Source organism: Stenella coeruleoalba (genome assembly GCF_951394435.1).
Source record: "Stenella coeruleoalba genome assembly, chromosome: 15".
NCBI lineage: Eukaryota > Metazoa > Chordata > Mammalia > Artiodactyla > Delphinidae > Stenella > Stenella coeruleoalba.
This window is the reverse complement of record NC_137161.1, coordinates 81,976,110-81,998,045: the sequence shown is the minus strand read 5'-3', so window position 1 is coordinate 81,998,045 and position 21,936 is coordinate 81,976,110. Positions and strand designations below refer to the sequence as shown.

The window sequence follows — 21,936 nt, the reverse complement described above, 5'->3', positions numbered from 1 at the left end:
ACAATATATTTCTGAGCCTCATTCCTTGTTTTGGTTTGAATGCTCCCAGTTTGCTAACTGTCTTTTTGGTGTGTGCACAATAAACTTTTACTAATTACCACTTCAGTGATTCATTGGTTTTACTTTTTTTTTCTGTTTGAACTTTTGACGATTCTAAATGTAAAAAGAGAAATACAGATACTACATTGCACCAAACATACCGCAGTGTCAATTTAAGCGTCTCCAGGTCTCTCTGGAGATAGTAGGGGATTTTCTGCATTTCTTCATTCCCATAAGGTAGACCACGGCACGAGCAAGGCATTCTCAAAACTCCATCCCTGATTTGAGTGAAAATTCACAACATACGCTAAAAAAATAACGCCTGGAGTATCCAAGGATATATGCCACTCAGAGTGGAGTCGGTGAGCCTCATTCATCTTCATCACTTGTAAGACAGTGACTCTTGTGCCTGTCGAAGAGCTTTGCAAACGGATACAAAAACGAGACTATTAAAGATGGGATCCCGAGAGGGTAAGTTGCTTATCTCTAGTGAAAATCTGTGCTTCGCGGCTCCTCTTGCTGCAACCTGTTGGCTTCGGAGTTACTATGAACCTCAAACCCCAGCACCAGGCCCTTCTACCCAATAAATACAGACGTCGCCGTTAAAAAAAAAAAAAAAGGATGTGATCCCCTTGGCTAGAGAGGCCCTGAATAGACGGCTCCTCTCACCTTGCAAGGATGCAGAGCTCCAGTCCCTACTCTCCCCAGCCCGGAGGGGGGACTCTCTCCCGACGCGCTCAGCCTTCCACTGGGGTCGCCGAGGAAACGCCTCCCTGCTCTCCCGCATTCTGATAGGCCCGCAAGACTGAGGCTGCGAAAAGAGTCACGGCCCTATTGGCTGGAGGGTGCGGCCCGCGCGAGGCTTCCTGGGAGATGTAGTCCCTGGAGCCGCTGGGGACTCGGGTCTGACCTCAGAGGTTTCGGCCGCCTGAGCTGACGAAGGTTGTAAAGCGGTGGGTGTGTCTGGAGACGGGGTGAGGGGAGTGGCGAGGATTCAGGTGAAGAAACCGAAGAGTCCATTAAAGAGAAGTGAGGGTTGCGGGCTCGCAGAAAGGTACGGACGTACTTCGAACTGGGGCGCAGAGCGTTGGGGGTGAGGGAGCGCAAGTTCCACGGCCAATCAGACACTAGCAACTGTTGTCTTAGCAAGCGCTCCGGACACCTAAGACCCCGCCCCCTGCCCCCACTCTAAGAAAAGGGACGCGCTCGGGCTGTTTAAATGGCTGTGGGGTTGGGTGGCGAAGAGGGTGGCTGGGTTTTCTCCCCGGCTCTAGCGTTGTTGTACTTGCGGCTCGGTGGGCGGGGAATGGCCGCGTTACTGGAGGTTGGACTGGGATCCCGGGCCGGCGCCTCATCTCCCCGCCGGTTGGCCCACAGCCCCTCTGGGGCGGGGCCTGGGGCGGGCACTTTCCTCCCGCGGTGAGGCGGGGACCTCCGGGATTCCTAGAGAGGACTCGGAAGTGCTCTCGGGGGTGGGATTTATGGCTCTACCCGCCGGTCAGGGAAAGCTTGGACTTGCTTACTTCCGGCGAAGAAGTGTTGCGAAGTGTCGGCTTCGGCTTTCTCTCTGTTTGTAAGAAGAAACCCGTCTTCCCAGCCTTGGCTGCGGGAGCTTGGTCTTCCAGGGGAGCTCCCCGGGACTGTGGCCTTGAGGAAAGGGAATGGCCTTTGTGTACAGACGAGGGTCCTGTCCCTAACCTTGACCGGGCCGGTTTCCGTGGATCGGGGTCAGGAGCGATTGTGGGCAATCCAGGTGCAAAATCTGTACTTAAAACCTTGGCTCTCTTCGGGACCCATGAAGTTTCCCGTTGGTCTGTCAAGCTCTTAGGGATTGAGGGACAGGACCAATTTTGACCATTGTAATGTTTTTGACCTCTGTTCTGACTTAAGTTTGGCTTGTGGTAGAGAGAAGGAGCGGCTGCGTCTGGACTAGTTAGTAAGTCTCGTCTTGTTATTTACATAAAATTCAATGTTCTTCACCACAAAAATTGTATTTCATGAGGCCGTATGTCAGAGTTTTTTGCTCTCCTTTACACTTTTTAAGTGTTGGAAATATTCTCCGTTGGTCATTATTTTGTGGGTGGAGTGATGGCTGTCTTGTAATTTTTAAGGAAATTACTCTGTTGGGTGATCATCTTTAGGATAGATGACCTCTTTGTCATCTCTTTGCTAATAACGATTTCCAATATATCAGTAGGTTGCACGCTAAGGAAAGTGTCCTTCAGAAGATCTCAAAGAGCAGAAAACAAGTTTGGTCCGTGTAAACCCAGCTTACCTGGAGAGAGATCCCTCTGAGTTGGAATGATAATGACAGGATCTGGGGAAGTTATAGACTTAGACCCTCCCGCGGAGACTTCACCAGAGCAAGAAGACCTTCTGATAGTGAAGGTGGAAGAAGAAGATTGCACCTGGATGAGGGAGTACAATCCGCCCGTGTTTGAGACTTTCTACCAGCGCTTCAAGCACTTCCAGTACCATGAAGCGTCAGGCCCCCGGGAGGCCCTTAGCCAGCTCCGGGTGCTCTGCTGTGAGTGGCTGCGGCCCGAGCTGCACACCAAGGAGCAGATCCTGGAGCTGCTGGTGCTGGAGCAGTTCCTGAGCATCCTGCCTGAAGAGTTCCAGACCTGGGTGAGAGAACATCACCCGGAAAACGGAGAAGAGGCTGTGGCCGTGGTAGAAAATATAGAAAGAGAACTAGAGGAACGCAGACAACAGGTGAGTGAAAGAGGAGACCTTCGGGCAATGAGGAAGGAGAGGAAGAGAGTTGAGGAGCTGCTGAGCAGGGGTGAGATCCTGAGCACCCTGGTGCTTCATTCATATTCTTTTGTTCTCCTGGGATTAGGTGCACTGTGGAGATATCCTGCCACTCCAGCAAAGAGAAGCAGTATGCAGTTTGTTAATCTGGAGAAGACAGTCTGCGATTTTATTTCTACTTTAAATTACTGTATTGATTTTTTGAGTGGTGACATAATACAAAATTCAAAATGTACATAAGGTTATAATGAGAAGTAAGTGTCCCTCCCACCCCTAATTCCCCAGCCGCCAGAGTTCTCCTCACCAGAGGCAACCATTGTCCCATGATACCTGTCTATCCTTACAGAGATACACTGTATTCTGTGTATATTAGAGTATATGTGTATGACTTGTTCTTTAAAAAACACAAATGTTTTCACATCATTGTGCACTTCTGCCTCTTGCTTTTTTTCTTATAGTATATCCTGGCTTGTTCTATGTTAGTGCAAAGAGAGCTGCCTCACTCTTTGAAACTGCACTGTGTTCCATTGTATGGATGTACCATAATTTAACTCCTGTTGAAGGCCATTTACGGTGTTCCTTTAGTTTGTTTCTGAATCTTTACTGCAACAGACTTTGCTGCAATAAATATCCTTTATATACATCATTAGTTGTAGAATCAAAGCTCAGAAGTCAAATTGTTGGCTCAGAGCCCGTACGCATTGCATTTGTAGTTTGGACAGCTGTTGACAGATTGCTGTCTGCAGAGGTTATACCAGCTTATATTCCCAACAGCCATGTATGAGAGAAATTTTTTGCTTGCAGCCTGATAACACGATGTTATCCAACTTTTTGATTACTGTCAATCTGAAAGATGCAATACTTCTGTGCAATTTTAATATGCATTTTTTCTTATGAGTGAGTTTGATCACTGTACATATTTTAGAAGGCTGTGTATATACCCTTTTCTGTGACCTATCTGTTTATATTAACCTGTTAGAAAAAGTAAGCACTGTGTCTGCCATCTGAGTTGCAAGAGTTATTTTCCTGCTTTGTTGTTTGTCTTTGCTTGTGGAGATTTTTGCTTTGCTGGGTTTTTTTATTTTTATGCAGTCAGTTTATATCTTTTAATTTATGGTTTCTGGGAATTGTGCCATAATTAGAAAGGCCCTCTCCACTAGAGTATTATAAGAAACTTACCGTTTCTTCCCCACGTTTTTGTTATGGATGTTGTTGTTTTTGTTTTACCCTTTGAAATGATAGATCCATCTGGAATTCATTTTGGTGTAGGGTGTTTGGTGTGGTTATAGCTTAATTTTTTTTCCAGATGTCTGTCCAGTTGCCCCAGCAACTTATACAGCAATCCCTTTTTTTTTCCTTCTCTGATTAAAATGCCATCTTGATTACATACCAGATTTTTACATGTATTTGAGTCCATTTCTGGTCTTTTTATTCTATTTTATTGATCTTACTGTCTGTTTACATATCAGTATTTCAATTATTGAGTTATGTAAAGTGTTTTGGTCAATAGGTCTGCCCTCCCCCTTCCAAATTTTTTTTTCAATATATTTTTTTTTCCATATGAACTTTAGAATTATTTAGCTTCTACCACTCCAAAAATCCTGTCGGTATTTTTTGCTGGGATTGCATGAAATCGGATGTTAATTTAGGGAGGTTCCGTATCTTTACATTGTTACGTCTTCTCGTCCTTTCTTACTCATTTATCACCTGACTCTGTCTACCTCCCTCTTGTTGCTAGGCTCACATTTCTGAAACTTTAATTTTTTTTTTTTTTTTTTTATAGCAAAGAAACAAAAGTCATGGGATCCTAGGTGTACAAGACTTTGAAGCTAGTTAGAGAATTTCCCTCATTCTTCAGAGCCATTGCCCTTCAGTGTAAGGTACCAGTCTCATTATTCTTCCCCTCTGGGTCAGGGGTACTTCAATACTCCAGAACATCCTCAGGCTCTTCAGCTGGGTTAGCTCACTCCATGAGGCAAGAGGACAGCAGAGGGAGTTGCTGGGGACCCGCCGCCAGACCCTGCAGCTGAGCTGAATAATTGTCTTGCAGACCGGAGTGTTTGAACCTTCCTATTGCTTCTGTCAGGACAAGAAGTAAAGGTTCCTGGTGCCATCTGGTTATTCCTTTTTTAAACCTTTTTGGGACATTAGCGGACAAACCTTTCCCTACTTTTTTATGGTAATAAATATTCAAAATCATAGTTTAAAACAGAAAGCATTTTTAAATGGATGACTTACAGCAGATATTACACATTGACCCCTGTCATTGGGATATGCACCCCATCTGTGGAAGGAGCACAGAAATCATTTCTTGATGGTAGGTCAGGGATCTGAGGCCCAGCGAGGGGGGCTTTCCTGAGGGCCTGCACAGCTCACTGTGTTTGCCTTTCTCTCTGCCTGCCCTCTGTATCCCTGGCATTGTTTCTCACCTTTATCTCCAGGTAGTTCTTGTCTCTAGCAAGCCTTTTCCCAGGCTTTATCCTCTACCCCTCCTCCTTGGTTTCTCTGTCCTACTCTCAGGGGTCCTCAAGGGCTGCTTTGCTTCTTCGTTGCGCAGGAGCCCTTTGACGTACTTGGCATCATCTTAACTCTTGTCCTGAGCAGGTCCACAAGGACACACACACTTCCGTGTAGAGTCATATTTGCCACAACTGTGCTGCCTCTGCCTCTTAATGTAATACTCCTGTGCCACGTTTTGCCACTACTGGGAGAGTTAAAACTGAAAGTGCTTTGAAACATAAGGGACGGTGGCGGGGTTGGGGAGGGGAGGGCAATTCTATCTCAAAGCTGGATCTTATTACCTGCTAGGATGGCACTGAGCTAGTACCTTCCAGAAGAGGCAGATGTTAGAGACTGGTTGTGTACCCTAGGGTTGTGCAAGAACAAAGGGCAGAAAGACGGAGACACACCGCTCTTGTGGCTGGTCTGTCGTACTTGAACCTGGTCGTCTGGGGCTTTGAGGGTGACTTCCTGTGTCCTGTGTTGACCTTTCCAAGCTCGTTTCTCACTCTCTCCCCCCTTCACTAAACTTGGCCCACACTGGCTTTCTGCCTGAGGGTCTTTGCTTATGTCATTCTGTCCGCCTGGGACACTCCTGACTTTTCCCTCGGCTGGCTTCTTTCCTCTTCTACGTGTTGACTTCAGTGACACTTCCTCAGAAGAGCCTTCCTTGGCCACCCAGTCTGAAGTAGGTCTCATCTGTCTTGCCTCATGGCACCACTTTCTTCTCCTTTTGCACATATAACACAGTTTGTAACTGTGTATTTATTGGTGTGTCGACATGTCTATTGGAAGTTGTCTTCAACTACAACGTGTTTATGCAGCAGTTGGGTAATTAGTCCTGGCTCGTTGTAGATGCACATGAAATACTTGGCCAAGGAGTGAATGAAAGAGTAACGTGACCCTGCTGGGCTCCTTCGTAGCCTTTCCTGTAACGTGCTGATTGGTGTGATTGTGGTTGTCAGGTCGTGGCGTGTGCTGAAGTGCTTCCTCCGAAGGTCGTGCCGCCTGGAGCCGGGCCCGAGTCCTTCAGTCACCAGCTCCTGCCCGTGGACCCGCAGCCTGAGCACGAGCCGCAGAGGCCTCATCTTCGGGAGGAAAATGGTGAGGATCTTGGCTTCAGTGGAATGGATGTGGGCTCCCTGGCCGTGTGGGTAAGCGGTATCTGTAGAGAGACCTGGGGCTGGGCAGCCTCTCCGCAGTCAGTGGATCTGGAGGTTGGGAAAGGGTGGGGGCCTGGGATTGGGTCCCTGGTCAGCTCGCAGGCTGGCTAGGAGTCGTACCAATAACCAGTGTCCTTCGAGAGCTATGCTGCAGGTGACGACAGCTCTGAGTACAGGTACTGTTAAAAGATGTACAGAAGTCTTTTACAAAAGTATTATCATGGTTTTGCAACAGTTTTCCAGCTCTACCTCATTCATTTTGTTGTCCTAAGGCTCAGGTAGACAAAGCTCTCCAGTTCCTCACTGCACTTCGCGCTGTTCAGCCGTTCATGTGAAGTCTGATTTTAAGCCATGCTTCACGAGGACCTGTAGAGCGTCTGTTCTCTCTTTCTCTCCTTCCCTCCCTCTTGCCCTCACTGTTATTAACCTGTATGAGGTACATCAAGGAAGAAAAGTGGGCAGCTGAGTATCTCATTTATGATGATATATGTCCACAAGTCTAATATCACTAATCAGAAACTCTTGCTATCAGATACATTTTAGAACTTAGAATTTTTCAGATTGAGTAAGAGGATCTGATTTACATACAGTGCACTGCCATCAGGATTTGAAGTGTGACCCCATAATCACACATTAATTTAGTATTTCGGCAGTGAAATGTATGCCTAGTTACAGTAAGTGGATTAAATAAAAACTTCAAATAGCTTCATATCAGTTCTGGTCAGGTTTTGCTGTCAAATTAGTTCAATGGCCAAGTTAATGAAAAACAAAAAAACTTTTGGTATTTAAAGCTTTGGGATTTTGGAATGTGGAGAAGGAATTGTGAACTCGAATTTCCTGTTTGGCCCCAGCCTTTCTTCCGGGCTCCTCGTAGTGGTTGGCCACTGCTCTAAGCTTTTCCAGCTTTCCTTCCACTGTGGTAACAGTAACTATTACTTATGTGGTGTTTACTATGTGTCAGGAGCTGTTCTAAGCTGCTTTACGTGTATGAACTCATTTAACCCTCAGTGTAGTACCAGGAAAAACAGTCTTCATTTAACATCTGGGGCCAATGGGTCCTTTCTATTTTTTTTTTTAAATATTTTTAAGTCATTTTATGAATACTTACAGAAGAATCAAAAGATAATGACAAATAAATCTTAAAGGAACTTTAGTAAGAATTAAACCTCTTTGTATCAAGTATGTTTTGATAATATAAAAATAATAAAAAAATGAGAGAATACTGTCACTCAATACCACCCTTTTAGCAAAATGAATATGTCCTTTTAGCAAGATGGGATGGTCCAGAATCTTGTTGCAAAATATTACGTGATGAAGTTCTTCCTGTTGAATGATCGGTTAAGGTGTCATAGCTCCTTTTTGGAATTAGAAATGTAGTGTTTATCATTGTTTCTTGAGTGTGGGAAGATTCATCTAGGATATTGTCATTGGCAGACTCTGTCAGTTTTCTCCTATGCCTTCAGTTTCATACTGTCTTTAGCACACTGCTCTCTGTGTCATCTTCTCATTCACCTACGAGTAGTGAAATGTCTTCCACGGCACATTTTCTTCTCTTTGTTGATATGGGTGGGTGGAAAGTGAGAAATTCTGAATTCTCGACTGTGGTCAATGAAAGCTAAAAACAGGTGTCAACAGCCTTAAACCTTCTTGAAGATGATGCAGAACTCTGGGGAATGTATTTAATGCTTTGAGAACAGTGAAGAACAATGGTTTATTTCACTATTGCCTGATCCTGAATATTTCTTTTATTCTCCCATTTTCTTATAATTTTAGTCTTTTCGTGCTAACATTAAGACTCATTAATGAATAATTAGTGAAAATGAAATAATTCCTAGGATGATGAACTAGAAGAGTGCTTCATGGTACAGGAGATAGAAGATCATTCAGATCCCAAAATGTATCCTAGATTTGTAAAAAGGTCCAATGGATCCGTATGGAAATTACAAAATAAGAGTTTTCTTTTATTTTTTAATAATACTAACATTTTCTTTTTGTTCTTCAGAAGACCTCTAAAAGAATAAAAGTCATGTCATTCCAGTCTTTAAAAATAGTTGAAACTGTCCAAAAAAAGAGAACCCCCAAACCCAGAATTGTACCTAGTAGACCTAGCTGGCATTCCAAGGGTTAATGCCCACAGTAACCCCATGGACTAGGTATTATTGTTATTCTCATATTAGAAATTAAGAAGCTGAGGCCCTCAGAGGTTAAATAATTTGTTCAAAGTCCCAAAGCTATTACACGGCAGAGCTGGGATGTTACCCCAGGCAGTCTGGCTGTAAGTCTGCACGTTTACCCCATACTGAGCTGCGCTGCCTGCTTTACCTCCAGGCTCTCCCAGCGCAGAACCGTGTCCCCTTCTGATCACTGTCATCTTCCTTCACGCGCAGAGTCTCGTCTTTGCTCCCTCAGTGGTGCTTCTCTTCTCTGCCCTGTTAGCCAGACCCTGGCCACTTTCCTTATTCCAACAAAAGGGTTGGTTTGGGTTGGTTTGTTTTACACCCTGGAAGATGCTGCATCCTTCGTGCCTCTGATGGCACTGAGAGCTGGCTTTCCATCTCTGGGACTCATTTGATCTTGAGAGGGCCGAAGTTGTTTACTTAAAAGTTAGAAACAGCAGGTTTCACAGGAACTTCAAAAAAAATAAGTGGGATTATTTAGAATGTAATTATTCTCATTATTCCAATTATGACTGGAACATAATTACTGTTTGTGTATAGACTATGTTCATCCCTCTCTTTCACGTCTTACTTTGACTGTAACCACACTCCTGGGTTCAGATACCGTGTCTGTTTTCAGCTTTCATTTCTAACCACGATCTCCTCTATTTTGGGTCTTTGCTCCTTACTTCCCAGTCCTTGGACACAAGCAAGCTACATATGCACATACATCTCTGGGACCGGGGACACCAGAGAAAGGTCTAAATCGTCGTGTTAAAGGTTGATACCAGGTGGATCTCCAAGTCAGGGTGCATGTAGACAGATCCGGATGCACCATGAATCTTGGACAGAGGAGAGCAGAGGTGACAGCAGAGGGTCAAATGTTCACTAGCATCTAGAGACCAGACCCTCCGGGCCTTGCACATGTGATTCACTCTACCCAGAAAGCACCCTCATCCCGCCTCATCCCACCCCACCCCTGCTTCCAGAGTCACTTCCTGTGGAAGGGCTTTCCGGGTGCTCCCACCTCCTGCTCTCCACTCTGTAGATGCCCCTGCCTCTGTGTTCCTGCAGGAACTTGGGTGAACTTTGAGGATAATACTCTTTACCCTGTGCCAGGAGTAAAGCTTCCATGTCTGCCCTCCCCATCAGACGGTGAGGTTTTGGAAGGCAGGAATTGTTTTATCTGCCTATTCTTAGAACACACAGAGTAGACTTAATACAAGCTAGTTGGCTGACTATAAACCAACCGCAGTCATTTTTTGAAGGGAGAGAACGTGAACTAAGGCCTTGCTGATCAAAGTGAGGTCCAAAGTGCTGCAGCACCACCAGCATCACCTTCGAGCTTGTTAGAAATGCAGAACATGGGGGCTGCCCTGGAACACCTGAGGCAGAGACTGCCCTGTACCAAGACCCCCGGGGATTTGTTTGCACATTAGAGCTTGGGAAGCCCTGGCTCTAGGCAGCGCTTCAGCGTCACGGAAGAGTGGGCCTTTGGAGATTCTTTGAGGTGACTAGGTTTGACCTGGGCAGAGCAGAGAGCATCCTCTATAGGGGAATGGTACCATCCCCAGTCGGCAGCAGGATTCGCCTGACCAACACAGGGAGTCTAGTTTTTCTCAGGGGAAGGGTGAGTATAGGGTAGGTGTGGGGGGCCCAGAATGTAGAGTGTCTTGAAGGCTGAGCAGAAGAATTTGGTCTTGATGCCACAGGGCGCCGTTGTGGATTCTTGAGCAAAAAGCGGAACATGATGGCAATTGGAACTGGGTAGAGGGATTCTCACTGACACCTCTTTTTCTCCCCCCCTCAGCCCTTCCTGCTCTCCAAGTTCCCTCCCTTCCCCTGAAGGACAGCCAGGAGCTGACAGCCTCACTTCTCTCAGCTGGGCCCCAGGTGAGCCGGTGTCCCTGTGCCCACATTGAGGACCCACGTCTGATTTTGGACAAGTAGCTGCCTTAAGCCTGAGTCTTTATCAGGGTTCTGTCTCTTTAACCAGAGACCGGGCCCATCTTGGGTTTGTGCTTTTCTGTCTTTTTCTGTTCTGCTCCCCCATCCTCTGTGAAGCACAGTCCCTCCCCTTTTTCTTTCCTTAAGGCTCCCAGTTCCTCCCCTCGCTCCAAATTTGAACCTAGGGAATGGGAATTTAGTGGAGATCTCGTGTTTCAGAAGTTGGTGAAAATTGAAGATGTGGCTGACGTGGCTGTATCCTTCATCCTGGAGGAATGGGGACATTTGGACCAGTCCCAGAAGTCCCTCTATAGGGATGACAGGAAGGAGAATTATGGGAGTATTACTTCCATGGGTAAGAATGATTTCGTCTGCATGGATTAGGACATCTTCATTTTGTTATTAAGAATATTTATAGCACATCCTGTAAAGGCATGTATGTTTTAATCACTGTGACTTTGCGTATTTTTTTTTGTCTGTGAAAGAGTAAATCACCCTTCTCTCTTTTTTTCTTATTCAGCTTATTCTGATTATCTCCATCATAATAAGAGTAAGATTGAGGACTGATAATGCTTTGGGGATAGTATTTGCAATCCAGCAAATGTTATATTTAGCTTAAGACTAACAGGATTGGATCTTAACAGAGTTGTAGTAGTGATTGTACTCTGTTCCTTGACAAACTGAATCATTGTTAACTGAATAATTCTCATTTGTGAAAGCATCTCAGACTTGGCTGAATAACCGTTCATTGAAGTAGTTATTACAGTGTCTCAATAGCATTCATTCTTTTCCTTTCCTCTCACGCATGGGTGGCAACTTGTTCACTCTATTACCATTCTCACGTCACCGGTACTTGTTTTATGATGTTTGTCTTGGCATCTGCATTTTACATGTCTTATCCCTTCTTGAATTTTGCACCCCAGATAAGATTTTGAACCTATTTCTAAGTTATGATCTTGGAAACTAATATTTGATTGTGCTGCCTGGAGCAATTGTGAAAAATCTCAGCACTGTGGCAGACATTTTGAAGCTTATGAATTTTATCTTCTTTTGAGTGAATTCTTTTGGAAGAATCACTGTCAAGCACACTATCAAGCACACTATCGATCACTATCAAGTAGACTTTAGATGGAATACATATACTCTAATGCCAAATTTCTTTTGAAAAACGTCTCAGTTTGTATCGTTAAGGGTTTAGTTCACTCACAGGCTTTTATTTAAAAAGTAAAATTGACTTCTCTCTCAAATTTTCCATTTCCTTTATTACTGTTGATATATATTTGTGTTTTCTTTGATTTATTTGCATATGCCCTCTGCTTGTTTATCTATTGGGATTTTAGTGGTGGTCTCAAGGAATTATTTATGTAGTATAAATATTATCATATTTAATGCAAATTTTTTTCATTCTCTTTTAAAATCAATTTCAAATACCTTTCTTGTCTGATTTGAGTTGATTAGTATTGTTTTATCTTTTTCAATTACTTTATAGGTATTTAATGGGTTTCAGAGTTGCAGAACTTGGCGCAGTTTTTCTGTACCATTCTCCAAGGGGTTTTGAATTGTTACTTTCTGTTTTTTTTTTTTGGCCGCACCGCGTGGCATGCAGAACTTCCCAGCCCAGGGATCAAACCCGCGCCCGCTGCTGTGCAAGCGCGGAGTCTTAACCACTGGACCGCCAGGGAAGTCCTGATTTTTTTTTCTCTCATTATTCATCTTTTTCTTACAATATCTTTACAACTTGAGTAAACTCTTCTACACTAAGAACATGTTCAGTGGTTTCTGCCTCTTCAGCTTCTCTGGGAAGACCACATTTGAGAATTTTCATCCTGTGGGTTCCTAACAGCATCAGAGATGGTCACGATTTTTAAAGTATCCATCAAATTTAGAAGTGAGATTTTTAAAAATTAGTGAATGAATCGTGGAGACAGCCGTTTCAATGGAGTGGCTGGGAAGTTGGAGAACAAGAGACAGTTTCTTGGAAGATTGCACAGGAGAGAATTTGAGAAAGCTATTGTAGATAAACTTTCAAGAACATTGTCTGTAAAGGCGAAGCAAAAGAGGGCTGGTCACCGACAGCGTACCTGGTGTAGGTGGATGGGTGGGTTTTGTATGTTGTCTTTGTTAACGGGAGAAGTTTTAAGCACACTGAAATGTCACTGGGCGAGGGCTGGTGGGGAGTGAGTATGAAATGCTAGAGTGAGGAAGAGCAGATAATTGGTGCAGGGAGGTCCCTGGAAAACAGAATGACCTGGTGAGGCCCCTTCGGGAGGAAAGCTTGACCTCGGTGAGGGGGAGGGTCAGCTCTTCCGCTGTGAGGCAAGGGGAGGACGGAAGAATCAGGCTGCCAGCACGCTGACACTTGTGGTTGTAGGATGTCCAAGGAGGTCTTGACTGGATAGTTTAGACTCTCCCTGGAATAGGAGACAGAGTCACCTGTTGCGAGTGACCAGGTGATGGAGTGAGTGGTGGAGCAGAGGTTTGAGTGCAGTGAGGACTTTGGTTCGCACGCACGTGGTAAAAATTATCCGAATAGTTTAAGTGGGTTTAAAGTGAGAAGTGAGTCTCCCGACCCTCAGTCCCTCCGTTTCCCGCACAGAGGCAGTGACGGTCAGTTAAGCTTCCTGATTGCATCTCTAGACACAGTCTGTGTGTAGATAAGTTTGTGCCAGAACACTCCTTTATTTTTAAATACAGTGATCTATCTTGGAGATGACGATGAAGACGTTTTGATGTAGCTGCTGAGAAGAATGAGTGGGAAACTAGCCAGCCTTAGAAATGTACGATGCCAGTGTGGGGTACCAGTGAGGTTGAAAAGCGTGAATTTGTAAAGCACCGAATCTGCTGATTGGGTGTTTTGGAACCAACTCCCTCCTCACCCCCCCGCCCCCAATGCATTACTAAGCAGCCGGGCATAGTGTTGAACAAGGAACACAGCTCTCTGTCAAACATACACATAAATCAGGAGAATCAACAGAAAGCTCCTCATGTACTCAGAGAAGGGGAGGGGAAAGAGGAAAAAAAAAACCTGTAAGCCAACTGGTATCTCAACCTGTATCATCACCTTCTCTGGAAACGGGCGATTGTGAGTAGTCCCAAAGAGATACGTGGAGCTCATGTGATTTTTTTCAAATTCACCCCTGGAAAAAGAAAGCCATGAGCTTATTTGCCTTGCTGAACGGGAGAGAGCTCTAATAAGAATAAAATGTGTGGACATAAGTAAATGAGAATAAAAGAAAAAGAAATATTGTGATAGCTGAGATTACTTGCCTAGTTAAATGCAGGAGGAAAAAACATCTAAAAAGTTTGGTTTTGTGATAGAGTTCTTTTGTTTATATGTTTGTTTCCACTCTTAAAATGTCTTTTTAGGAAGAGAATTAAGTAAAAATAGTTAGAAAATAAATTTAAAGTTGCCTTCATGGTACAAGAGTTACAACTTCTTGCTATATCAAAAAAAGGATAGTAATAGTATCTCTCTCAAAGGGTCATTGTAAGGATTAAATGCCATAAAACTGAAAAGCACTTGAAGGCATAGTGCCTGGTCCATAGTACACACTCTGCAAACATTAGTGCTTAATACCATTTTTATGTAATGTTTGAAAACTACTTTTCTTTCTACAAAACAGCCTTACTGGAAAGTTCTCAGTAGGCCATGATCTATCTGTCCTTTAAAAAGCATTCCCTATTTTTTGTTAACTACTGAAGGTTTGTCCTTGCAAACTATATTAAATGTCAGAGTTTTGAGTGAAATACATGCTGCTGATCCAGTTTTACAGGGAACCGATTGCAGCCTCTTAAATGTCTCTGTTCATCAATGACCACTGAGTGGTGAGCTAGCTCTCCACAGTTGTAGGACTTCTCTGGGTACAGAAAGAACGCCTTTTCCCCTTTAGACTAATTCACAGCAAACTGAGATTCTTTGGGGATTGAAAAAGCTAGAAAGATCCTCTTTCTTCTCCAGGCTGTGAATAAACAAGAAGAGGAAGGTGAGGACTGGGTTAGCTGCATCACCCAGTATCAGATTTTACTGAGAACAGTTGACATGGCACAGGTGTTCCCAAACAGGTACTGTACGGATGTACTGTACCCAGAGGATGTGATTGTCATTAAATGGAATGACTGCTCTCCCAGTCGCATCCCCTTGAACCATTCTTGCTGGCTTTGTCTTCCCTAACCTGCCTCAGTTTCCTGCTTCAGTGTTCTTCATCCTATCCCTGTATTGTGAAGTCATTTTGCAGATGGCTTTACAAAGTCACGCCTTGCTTGCACGTGTTGGTTTCATGTAATTATCCGCTATTTCTGAATGCGGGGAATAAGCTAACGTTTCCATTTTCCCTCTATTATCTCAGATTACGAGTCCAGGAACGACAATGTGGAACTGATAGTAAAGCAGATTTCTGATGAAGCCGAATCGCCCTGGATGACCTCAGGAAGCCCTGAAAGAAATGTCCCCCTGAGTCAAGAGTTTGGAGGAGTTAGCGACCCTCACAGTGTGGTAGAAAGGTGGCAGGTCAACCCCCCCATGGGGAAATCAAGGCAGACCCCTTCCCAGAAAAGAGACCTCAGTGCCATCACAGACGTGAACCGGAAGCCAAACACCAACGGCGAGAGAGGGCACCGATGTAATGACTGCGGGAAGTTTTTCCTTCAGGCCTCCAACTTCATCCAGCACCGGCGAATCCACACGGGAGAGAAACCGTTTAAGTGCGGGGAGTGTGGGAAAAGCTATAACCAGCGCGTGCACCTCACCCAGCACCAGCGTGTGCACACCGGCGAGAAGCCTTACAAGTGCCAGGTGTGCGGGAAGGCCTTCCGTGTCAGCTCACACCTGGTCCAGCATCACAGCGTGCACAGCGGGGAGAGGCCCTACGGCTGCCCCGAGTGCGGGAAGAGCTTCGGGCGCCACTCCCACCTGATCGAGCACCTCAAGCGCCACTTCAGAGAGAAATCCCAAAGATGTAGGTGTGAGCAGTTTGTCTTCGGAGCATAAACGAGGCAGAAATGGCCTTATCAGCTTAGAACTATCGGACAGATGGGTGGTGATCCTGGCAGCAGTGGCAGGAAGGGACAAAGAGTTACCGTCTATTTTATTATCACGTACTTTATGGGGTTTTTTAAATTCTTATTTTTTTACTGAAGATAGTTGATTTACAGTGTTGTGTTAATGACAGCTGTGCAGCCGAGATTCAGTTATGCATATATATACTTCTCTTTTTGAGATTCTCTTCCATTATGGTTTATCATAGGATATTGAATATAATTCGCTGTGCTCTACAGTAGGCCCTTGTTGTTTATCCGTTCTCTACATAATAGTTTGCATCTGCTGATCCCAACCTCCCAGTCCTTCCCTCCCCCACCCCCCTCCACCTTGGCAACCACCAGCCTGTTCTCTCTGTCTGTATCACTTGTACTTTAATTAATTGTCAGATTAGTTGGCAAAACTCTATGCCCTCCCCACCATCCCCACAACTTCTCTTTCCCCAGAGGTGCTGCTCTCAGCAATCCTACCTGTTTCTTCTGATAATTCCACATTTTAAAATAATACGGCTGTTGCTTGACCCATGAATTTTAGACATTATCTGTTGACTCTCTATTTCGTAAGTGAGGACTTTGGCTCTCTTACATGCTTCTTCCCTCTTCCCCCTTTTCCCAATTTAGTTATTTCACTTACTTTAAAATGCTAAAGTAATAATAGTATGGTTGACCCTTGAAGAGCAGAGGGATTAGGGGTGCTGACCCCCTCGCAGTCCAAAATCCACATGTAACTTTACAGTCAGCCTTCTGTATTGCTGTTTCACATCCTTGGATTCAACCAACTGTGGGTTGTGTAGGACTGTAGTACATATTTATTGAAAAATATCTGCATATGAGCGGACCTTTGCAGTTCAAACCCGTGTTGTTCAAGGGTCAACTGTACCGGAAGTTCGGGGGAAAGGAAGTGGGAGGGGAAAAAAATCACCCATAATCCCACCATCCTAACTAGTAGAACTGTTATTACTTAGTGTGCCTCCATTTTTTTTATAAGCCTTTTTTATATAGGGCTACTCATAGGGTGTAATCAAATATTAGACACACACATTTTCCAGCGTTGCTTGGCCCTCCTGTTTGTTATTTTTGACAACCCGGCATTGTGTAGAAACATCATGGTCTACTCAACTGTTCCCCAGCTGAAATTCTAATTTTTTTTCTCTTTTGTCCTGGTAACTGTGCTTATGCCTTGTTCGCTACTTGGGAATATTTCCTTATAATAGATGCCCAGAAGTGGGACTAGTGGATGAAAGGTCAAGGACATTTTTATGGTTCTTGATACATATGGCCAAATTGCTTTTTAAAACAATTATACCACATATGAGAGTATCAGTTGAACTAAATTTCTTCCAGGACTATCAAACTTTTTTTTTTTTGTTAGCAAATTGTGTAAGCAGAAGAGAATTCTTTGCTGTATTCATTTTCAGTAATTTAGTTATGAATCAGGCTGAGTAATTTTCCTGCTGGTACTTATTTTCTTATCTGCTCACATGACTTCTGTAAGGATAAGATCACTGTAAACTGTGCTGTGAACTTAAAGGCTTTTATTAATATTCTTCAGAAAACTCGAAGACTGGCCAAAGTGTTTATTTTTAAATTATGCCTTTGGTGTCCCCAAGCCCAGCTACTTGTCATTCACATTAACAGCTGCTGTCACCTATTCCAACATGGAATAGAAGCTTATGAAGCTCATGGTGTCTTTATGGCCTGGGTCGAGCTCAGCTGTCTCCTCAGCCAGTTCGATCCCATTCTCCTTGGTGACTGCCTCTTGGGGGAAATCCATCCAATAGCACTCCGAACCTGGGAAGCAGCTGCTTTAAAATAGGATCTTTTATATCTTCCCTGTAATTGTTCTTCGGCCTAGTTTCCTATTTAATACTTCCCCCATTTTTTTGATCGAAGGAGGGATACTTTGTGTGCTCATCCAGCTGTATTTATGGAGTGCCTCCAGTGCTAGGTGCTTGGGATTCAGCAGGAAGCAGAACAGACACTGCTTGTGCCCTCGTGGAGCTGACGGTCTGATGGGAGGAGCATTCCCAAAGAAGTGTCAGGTGCCCTGGGAGGGAAAAGGAAGCTGGGGTGTTGGCTAAGGGCATAGAGCAGAGGTTGATGTGTCACCCATCGTATTGACAATATTTTCTACTGCCTCATTTCTCTTTTTTCCTGGCTCCCAGTCGGGTATTCTTCCAACTCTGTATCCTCTTCATACTCCTTTCTTCTAGTTTTCATCAGTTCTCACTGTTCACTTGTGTATCTTCATTTTTTTAATTTATTTTTTATTAAAATTAAACCTGGGCCCACGGCAATGAAGGCACGGAGTCCTAACCACTGGACTGCCAGGGAACTCCCCACTTGCGTATCTTTGTTCTGTCTCATCTGTCTCCCTGACTCCACATTTCCTACCTCCTCTCCCATTTCAGAATTCCCTTCTCTCTTTCCTATGTAATAAAAATGTCTGGTTTTCCCCTGTGATTGCCTAACCTCAGTCGTTCTCACCACCCTCCCGAGTAAGCTTTCTCTTCATTTTGTTCTTTTCACTGAACAGACACCGAAAGGTTCTTTTCTGTTAGCATCAAGCACGTCCATGCACCCTTCACCCCGCCTTTGTTACTCCTATTACCTCGTAGTTTCATTTGATTATCCTCTTTTGCCTGATAGTTTATTTTTCTTCTGTAAAAGAACTGATAACATTTGTGTTTCCTCTTTATCTTTTCAGGCAATGATAAAAGAAGTAAGAATACAAAATTGAATGTTAAGAAGAAAATTTCAGAATTTTCAGAAGCAGACATGGAACCAACAGGAATAATCCCAAGAAATGTTTCTCAGGTTCAAGATTTTGGAGAAGGCCATGAACACCAGGGCAAATTGGATAGAAAGCAGGGAATTCCCATGAAAGAGATACTAGGACAACCCTCTTCAAAGAGGATGAATTTCAGCGAAGTCACATATGTCCACAAAAAGTCCTCCACCGGAGAGAGACCGCATAAATGTAACGAATGTGGGAAAAGCTTTATTCAGAGTGCACATCTTATCCAGCATCAGCGAATACACACCGGGGAGAAACCATTTAGGTGTGACGAGTGTGGGAAAAGCTACAATCAGCGTGTACACCTAACTCAGCATCAGCGGGTCCACACTGGGGAGAAGCCCTACACCTGTCCCTTGTGTGGGAAAGCATTTAGAGTGAGGTCCCACCTTGTTCAGCACCAGAGTGTGCACAGTGGGGAGAGGCCCTTTAAGTGTAATGAGTGCGGGAAAGGCTTTGGGAGACGTTCACACCTTGCTGGACATCTCAGGCTCCACTCGAGAGAGAAATCCCATCAGTGTCATGAATGTGGAGAAATCTTTTTTCAGTATGTTAGCCTCATTGAACACCAGGTGCTCCACATGGGCCAGAAAAATGAACAAAATAGCATCCGCGGGGAAGCGTACAGCTGGAACTTAACGGTGATTGAGGATAAGAAGGTTGAGTTGCAAGAGCAGCCTTATAAGTGTGATGTGTGTGGCAAAGCCTTTCATTACAGTTCAGAGCTCATTCAGCATTACAGAACTCATACTGCAGAGAAAACCTATAAATGGGATATGTGTAGAGAAAGCGTTGGCCAGTGTTCCCACACAAAACAACATCCCAAAAGCTATTCCAACCTGAAAGCCCATCAATGTAACGAATGTGGCAGAGGCTTTGCTCTGAAGGCACATCTTAATCAACATCAGAGGATCCATACTGGTGAGAAACCCTTTCAATGTAAAGAATGCGGAATGAGTTTCAGTTGGAGTTGTAGCCTCTTTAAACATCTGAGAAGTCACGAGAGGACAGATCCCATAAATACCTTAAGTGTCTAGAGGTTTCTATCGTAGAACAGCTCTTACACGATTTTAGAGAAGCCTTCCTGAAGACAAACCCTACTCCTATAACGAATGTAATAACAACTTCAAGCATCTCCTCCAACTTAACCATCAAACCTATGGATCTGTTGAGATCCTTCAGTTAGAACTTAGGACACTGGAGCATCCACAGCAGATAGATAGCTGCTTTTCCACTGAGAAATGCGTTCGTTTGCATCTTCAAGCTTGAGAGTCTAGACAGGAGAGAACCCAAGGATACAGTGGACGAAGGGAAGCCTTCAGATGGCACTCATTCTTCGTGCGACTCTCAGAACGTTGACAGTGGGAAAAGCCTCACAAATGCAGTAGGAATAAGCTTCATTTGTAGTTTCTGCCTTGTTTGACAGCTTATCTATTCAGGGAAGAGCACAGTGAAAGAAAGAACCCTTCAGCATGATCTTGGTTTGGGTACCTCAGCAATGAACCTTTTCTAGATGTGATGCCAGCCACTGGAGTGCTCCAGGCGACATTCTCATCTTGAGTATTAAACCTTTTCAAAAGAAATTGACTTAAGGTATTTCTATTTTGGCAAAATTGAGGTTCAGAGGCTGGATGGTATGTGTTCTCGCTGCCTTATTCAAACTACAACTTCTCCATGAAACACACTCTACCTTTTTGTTTTATCTTGATTCTCCTGGCATCATGGTTAGCTAGTAGAAAAGAGAAGTTAAGTTTGTAAATTCAGGAGAAACTGTGTTGGTCAGTCACAGCCTGGGGAGAGGGGAGCGGGACCTTAGGGGAATAGAGAAGAGAAGACGGGCCAGACTGTGGACTGGTTATTCTGTTACCCACAAGAATGAGGGCAGCTATGTCCATAGAAGGAATTGGACCAAGCTGAATCAAGAATTGTCCAAGCAGTAGATGTACCAACTCCCAGTTGCCCGGGAGATAGATCTCCCCCATAGGATAATGGCATAGAGAAGGAGTTTCAACTTGAGTTGCAGCTGGATTTGAAAGTAAACATTAGTAGATGCAGGGAGGTCCTGGTCTGGTGAGCCCTGCCTGTGGGAAGGTCTGGGTAGGGGTTGTGGGGGAAGGATGATGACATGGAAAAGAGGGTAAACTTGAGCCTGTTTGCTAGAGAGAGGGAGAGGCGCTTCTGGGCGCCACCGAAGTCCTGCTTCTGCTGACTGCCTGGCTTACAAATAAACACCCAATAAATACCTGTTGATTTTGTGTGCTGTACACTGGTACCTGGTCCAGATCCCCTTTACCAGGCTGCCATACCCATCCCCCAGCTGCTTTGAGTTTTGTCTGCCAAGTGCTCACAGCTCACCCTGTTCTCCGGAGACTCTGAGGGAATTGCCCTCAGGTGATCAGAGCTGCCCCATCCAGGAGTTAGCTGTCCTCCCCACCCCCTATCCAATGACGGATTGATATGGGGGTACAAAGGGCTGATTCACGTGCCTCAAGGTGGGAAATTGGTGCAGTTTATGCTTCAGACGCACCCATTGTGGATCAGGCTGAGGCTAGACTTCGTTAGACTATATCCATGCTCCTGTACCATCCCCTCAGCCCCTCCACGCCGTCAACAAATCACATGGCTCTGAATCCTTGTCTCAGGCTCTGCTTTAGGGAATGTGATCTGATGTGTGGCACCATGAGTAGTCCTGTAAGAATGCCCTGTGGAGCTGGCCACTCACCATGAGGCAATGAGGACCACGTCACTGATGGTGGGCAGGGCACTGGTAGTTTTGGGCGTGTGGTGGCCATTCAATTGGGAGACATTAACTTTGGTGAACTGGGGTGGAATTCAGGTAGAAGGGGATGCACTGACTCGGGTAAGGTTTGGGGAACAAAATAAAAATAATGTAAGGATTATGGAATCAAGTGGCTCTTGCTGAAAGCCACTGATTGCTTGAAGAGAGAAAATAACACACTCAGGACAAATATCCACCCACTTAATGCAACCTGTGAGTGTCAGAGAGCCTCGTTGGTGAGACTCTTGTTGCCTGCGAACAGAGTTAAAGGTGATATAGGACTTGAATGAGAGTGACAACTTCAGTGAAGCCTGGTGTTGATGTCTGTCGAGCATTTACTGTGTTCTAAACATCATGCTTAGTGCTTTATGTGGATCACCTCACTTAATCCTCACATTATGAGGTGGTTTCACTTCTTAGCGCCCTCATTTTACAGTTGGGAAAAACTTGAGGTTCAGAATAGTTGATTCACTTGCCCGAGGTCACACAGCCAATAAGTGGCAGAACGAGCATTTGAACCAAGATCACTTTGTCTCCAAAAGCTAAGCTCTTAAGCACCAAAATCTACTATGTCTTAGATGATTAAACATCAAACATTACAAAGTGATGAAATGCTGTTCTTGTCAGTTTGTGTGAAAGACAGTTTTGATCCAAGATATGATAAAGTCATACAGTAATAGAATCTTAGAATTGTAAAGGATTCGATCATTCCTCCCACCCAATGGAGGAATCGCCATTCAATTGTAGGTATGTGCAGCACCAAGTGTA

The 21,936-nt window shown here is 44.4% G+C and overlaps 1 protein-coding gene across 4 annotated transcripts; it reads left to right on the top strand.

Moving 5' to 3' along the window:
* Window positions 1–841: 841 nt before the first annotated feature.
* ZKSCAN5 (zinc finger with KRAB and SCAN domains 5) lies at window positions 842–20,618 on the top strand. Of its 4 annotated transcripts, none has more exons than XM_079944360.1 (7): window positions 842–1,093; window positions 2,234–2,754; window positions 6,258–6,396; window positions 10,422–10,504; window positions 10,778–10,913; window positions 14,905–15,513; window positions 18,300–20,618. In XM_079944360.1, exons 2-7 carry the CDS (start codon window positions 2,341–2,343, stop codon window positions 19,424–19,426), a joined length of 2,508 nt encoding a protein of 835 aa, XP_079800486.1. In that variant the 5' UTR covers window positions 842–1,093; window positions 2,234–2,340; the 3' UTR covers window positions 19,427–20,618. The 4 variants fall into 4 exon arrangements, with proteins under 4 accessions (XP_079800486.1, XP_079800487.1, XP_079800485.1 ...); XM_079944361.1 differs by lacking the exon at window positions 842–1,093 and adding an exon at window positions 1,562–1,792 and having other exon boundaries at window positions 2,237–2,754; XM_079944359.1 differs by lacking the exon at window positions 842–1,093 and adding an exon at window positions 1,562–1,975.
* Window positions 20,619–21,936: the final 1,318 nt, after the last annotated feature.